At 31.7% G+C, this 5,587-nt stretch overlaps 1 protein-coding gene across 1 annotated transcript in view; it reads left to right on the top strand.

Annotated features, from left to right (window-relative positions):
- Positions 1–4,895: 4,895 nt before the first annotated feature.
- BANK1 (B cell scaffold protein with ankyrin repeats 1) overlaps positions 4,896–5,587 on the top strand; it is a 281,992-nt gene continuing 281,300 nt past the window's right edge. Inside the window, exon 1 of the mRNA XM_017877093.1 lies at positions 4,896–5,305. Coding sequence (XP_017732582.1) covers positions 4,927–5,305 — 379 coding nt within the window. The 5' untranslated portion in view covers positions 4,896–4,926. The remainder of the gene's footprint in view (positions 5,306–5,587) is intronic.

Genomic DNA, 5,587 nt, shown 5'->3' with positions numbered 1-5,587 from the left:
GGGGAGGGGGGAGGGGGGAGGGATTGCATCGGGGGTTATACCTGATATAAATGACGAAATGATGGCTGCTGACGAGTTGATGGGTGCAGCACACCAACATGGCACAAGTATACATATGTAACAAACCTGCACGTTATGCACATGTACCCTAGAACTTAAAGTATAATAAAAAAAATTAATATGGCTGTATTTTGTTCCTACTGAACCATTATATCATGCTGTCACTTTATGATGCAAGACTGTAAGATGTACATTTAAAATAATTTATTTGCAGATCTTGATTCCATCTTCAGTAGTATTGTCTTTTTATTATGATGAAGCTTTCCAGGAATGGAAATTATATATTTCTATGTTTCAAGTTTATCATCTATTGTTTCATTGCAAAGCCTCTAAAAGTTGACCAATCTTAATGACAGTAACCCTCCTTAAATGAGGAGAATTACTTAGGGTTGATTTAATTCAAGTGTATAAAATGAAGTACAGTGCAAGGCCACTGGGGTACTTTTGAGAATTTATAAAGGACTATTTTGGGTCTGTGGTCCTATATATTATTCAGGTACAAACTTTTTTTCTAGAAAAGGGAAAAGAAAACCATGGCTTATTAAAAGAGTTTTATTAACTTTTATATTTCAACACAACTTAGTTTCATATGAAAAGAAAGAAAGTCAGCATAAAGATCAACAACTATCTTTGTGGCTCTGATAAATAACTTAACCCCTCTGAACCTCAATGAGAACATCAGTAAAATAAGACTAACAGGACCAACTCCATGCAGTTTGGTGAGTATTAAATGAGGTTATACGTGTCAACTGCTTAGCAACATGCCTGGTATATAGAAAGCCTCAGTGAATAATAATTGAGAAAACCAAAGATTAAAATACTGAAATGAGTTTATCTGTAGAGAAGAAAGGAATTATATTTCATGTCAAATGAGGATATTGAGAAAATATAAGTCAAATAAAAAGGCTCAATTTTCAACATAAATAAAAATGCATCTGGAGTATTGAGAAAGACTACCTGTGCAATTTTCTTGGACTTTGAAAGACAGGTTATTCTAGTTTTGATTTCATATAACTGTCTGCCAATTGTGATACCCAGCCAAATAACATGGGAGTATTAATTCTTTACGTTAACATATAGCTCATTCTACCATTTTCTTGATTTAAATTATAGAGTCAAAAAGTCAATTCTGTAAATTCTTCATAGATTACTCTACTCTTGGAGTGCATGATATGTTCTGTTTCCTCTTTCTTCTTGGTAGGAAACCAGATTCCCAGTAAGCCTTCACATACTGTGCATAGTTAAGAATACCCCACAGGCTGCTTAATACTGACTAATCAACTCATATCCCTGCAAATAATCTACTGTAATCTTTTAAATAATATTATTGTGTCCTTTGCTGTTAGAAGTTAAAAGTATAGGGTATAGGGCAGACTGCCCTCATTGGAGTCCTGATTCTAATACCACTTCAGTTTTCCCATCTGTAAAATGAGGATAACATTAATACTTACTTAGTAGTGTAATTGTGAGAATTAAATGAAACAGCATGTGTGAAACACATGGAGACCTAATTTAAGTGCTTGATAATTTTAATTATTATTAATTTTATTTATACTCCTATTATTTTTATAACTGTAGAACAACTTATTCTGGCTATATGCAATATGAAGAAAACCCTCCTTCTACCGTTCCTCAAACATAAAAATACTGAATTATGGCATAATATTTCTGTTTGTTAAACAATTTATTTATTTAGCATCCAGGCTGGGTGAGATACTACACTACTACACACAGAATTACAGAACTATGTTGATGATTCATATACAACTTACACGTGATTCCCATGTTTTCTGTCAGATTTTTTCTCATTTGCATACATAAATATGTAAAAAAAAGTTGAATATCTGTTCAAGAAATTGTGCTTGGCATTGTGTAGGAATTTGGATTGAAAAATAAAGCATCTGCCCTCAGAGATAATATTTATATCACGAGAAAAGACAGAAATACATAAACTCAATAATTTAATAAAATACAAAAGATCTCAGAATCATTATGGTTTTCATTGCCACATCGGTGGTATAGAAAATACATGCTCTGTTTTCAGAGGAAGAAGATGACAAGAGTTTGATGTTTCATTCTTTGTACTCATGATAATACTGTAAAACTGATCTTTAAAATGATTGTATTTTGTAAAATAAGGTTATTATAAAAATATAAGCAATATGGAAGAGTGAAGGAAAAGAAAGTCATGTATCTCTCAAAGTCTTCTCTCTCATAAACAATTGTTGCTAATGATAGAATTATTTTAGGTAGATAGGCATGGAGGTACTATTTTATTAAAAATGAGATTAGACTTTACATGCTCTCTTTAAAGTTAATTTAAAGTTAAACTAATGATGTATTAATTTTAAGATAAAATTTCTTTGAGTACTTTTAGATTATTTATTATTGTCTTGGGAAAAATGATGATACAGAAATATTGAATGAAGTCATTATTTTAAATTAATGTTTCAAATTTAGGCAGTGTTAAAAGATTACATTGTATTAAAGATGAGGTTAGTATGTTTTACTTTCTCCTCCCCAAATGCTCAGTTTTTCCCCTGTGTAATCACTCTTATTTCATCAAGTTAACATGTGCATTTTGTAGTGCAATCATAATGCCCTCAGCATTTAGTTGTTGTTCTATATGTACATGTATTCAACTCACCCTATTCTTTTTCCAAAGTTGCGTTCATTTCCTTTTACTTTACTTTGGTTCTGGGCTATTTTTTGGCTGGATTTTCCTCTATTATTTAAATTTTGATTACAGTTACACTTTCATGTAAAACAATGATAAAACATAGTGAAAATCGACAGTGCTTTACTTTCCCTTTCCCCAAATACCATTCCACCCTTCTAAGAACCTTAAAAACCATAATTTTTTCAAAGTTTCTTTTTTTATTCTTTTGCATGTTTCAAAAGATACATTTATATTACGATTTCTTGATTTACTAATTTTAGTTATTATCTATTGTCTTCCTGTAATACATAAGATAGATATTTTTATACTTTTGTTTGTCTTACTCTTCCTTTATTCTCCAGAATATTTAAATCTCAACTTGTCATTAATTAATTAGTTTTTACATTATTATAACTATAAACACATGCACACTATTGATCCAAATAGTCTATAATTATCCTGCTTTCTTTCATAAATTTTGGGGCTTTCTTCTGGAATTAATATTTACTTCATTTTTTTGTTTTTTGTGCAAAATATTGAAATGTACCTCTCTTTAATTCTTTTTGTAAATGCCCTATAAGACCCGTGAAACCTCCATTATTAGCATATTTTCTCTAATTTTTCAAATACGTGTGATAATGTTACAAATGCTTTACTTATTTCCTATGGCTTTCCCTCCACAAGTCATCTAGCTTTTACAGGTTTATTGCAGTATAACTTATATCTAAGATATGTAGATGAGTGAATTTACACACATATATGTTATATATATGTATATCTCCATAAATATCTACCACCTAGATCAAGATATAGACCATATCCAGAACTCCAGCAGGCTCTCTCATGCCTACTTTAATTTGTTAATTCTGCCCTAAAATATTCAGATCTGTATCACCGTGAATCAAGTTTTCTGCTTTGGAACTTTATATAAATACAATTATGCAATATATACCCTTTCTTATTTCACTCAATGTTATGTCTTTAGATTCATCCATGTTGCATGTAGCATTGTTACATTCTTTTTCATTGTTATGCAATATTTTATAGTATGAATATACTGTAAAATTAGTTTTATAAAAATTTTCCTATAATTCATCTGGAAATTGCTCTGAAGAAATCAACACCAACCTCACATTTTTCTTATCATGGTGACTTGGTTTTCCTTCCTGGATATGTGAAGAAATTTTTTAATTATCACTAAGTCAAGGACAATGTAATCAAGATTTCTTTTCTTATTTATTCATTTATTTATTTATTTTGAGACAGAGTCTAGCGCTGTTGCCCAGGCTGGAGTGCAGTGTCACGATCTCTGCTCACTGCAAGCTCCGCCTCCCGGGTTCAAGCCATTCTCCTGTCTCAGCCTCCCAAGTAGCTGGGACTACAGGTGCCCACCACCACGCCCGGCTAGTTTTTTTGTCTTTTTAGTAGAGAAGGGGTTTCACTGTGTTAGCCAGGATAGTCTCGATATCCTGACCTCGTGATCCGCCCGCCTCAGCCTCCCAAAATGCTGGGATTACAGTTGTGAGCCACCGCGCCCAGCAAAATCTGTTTTCTTTAACAGTTTTAGTTGGAGCCTGATTGTTTCACACTGATTGATAAAGCTGGCTCCTTTATCTTTCTTATTACAAGGATTTTTAAAATTATTAAAAATTATATGTTTTACAACATTTTAATGTGTATATTATTCTCTTCTACTTCAGGTTTTTGGATCATCCTTATACTGAATCTTTTCTGTTTTTAACTCTCAACTAAATGTATCGTATTTTCAACAGTTGTGTTAGCCTTGTTCTCCTCCTTTATTTATTTATTTTTTTGAATTACTATGAAAATATCAAGCTTTTCTTTTGGGCCAGAAGTTAAAATATTATCTATAACATTATCTATGTCTAATCTACTCATTTCTTTTTCTAAGTTATTTCTTATCTGGGTAATGGTATTGTTTTGGCTCTCAACTTGTTTTCTTATTTATTATACTTTTCTTATCACTTTTTTAAAATTTAAATCAACTTATCTTTGAATTCTAGTTTTATTTAATCTATGGTTTTTTAATACTATGAAGGACTTTCATATAGTTTTTCTCTGGTATCAGCAACTTAATATATTGCCTAGTAAGCATATTAAAATTTTTGAAAAATAATAACCTGCTGATAGCATTGCAAATATAAGAAAATATTTTTTCTTTTTCAGGAAATACAAAAGACATCATAATGATATATGAAGAGGATGCTGAGGAATGGGCTCTGTACTTGACAGAAGTATTTTTACATGTTGTGCAAAGGGAAGCGATCCTGTTATATCGCTTGGAGAATTTCTCTTTTCGGCATTTGGAGTTGCTGAACTTAACCTCTTACAAATGTAAACTTTTGATATTATCAAATAGCCTGCTTAAAGACCTAACTCCAAAGAAATGTCAGTTTCTGGAAAAGATACTTCATTCACCAGAAAGTGTAGTTACTTTGCTTTGTGGAGTGATGAATTCACATCAGCTTTATGAATTATTAAATATCTCTCAAAGTGGATGGGAGATCTCAACTGAGCAGGAACCTGAAGACTACATCTCTGTAATCCAGAGTATCATATTCAAAGGTAATGTTGCCAAATCTTCTTTGTTTGTTTCATTTTTATTTGTTTTTTATAATTAAAGAATTGCAAGTTCTTTCAGAACCAATAACTGATGTTAGGATTAAAATAAGAAAAATGAGAGCTGGTTTTATTTAACAGTGTATTGTACTGTCCACAAAATACATTAAGGTTCTTAATTTTTAGCTCCATTCGAATCAAGGCTTATTCGTTGTTTTAAAAATGGCTTGGAGGGGGGCGGAGCAAGATGGCCGAATAGGAACAGCTCCAGTCTCCAACTCCCAGCGC

This window comes from Rhinopithecus bieti, unplaced genomic scaffold (assembly GCF_001698545.2).
Source record: "Rhinopithecus bieti isolate Rb0 unplaced genomic scaffold, ASM169854v2 scaffold_9690, whole genome shotgun sequence".
Classification (NCBI taxonomy): domain Eukaryota; kingdom Metazoa; phylum Chordata; class Mammalia; order Primates; family Cercopithecidae; genus Rhinopithecus; species Rhinopithecus bieti.
Note: the sequence above shows the minus strand (reverse complement) of the source record. Positions and strands in the feature narration are given on the sequence as shown.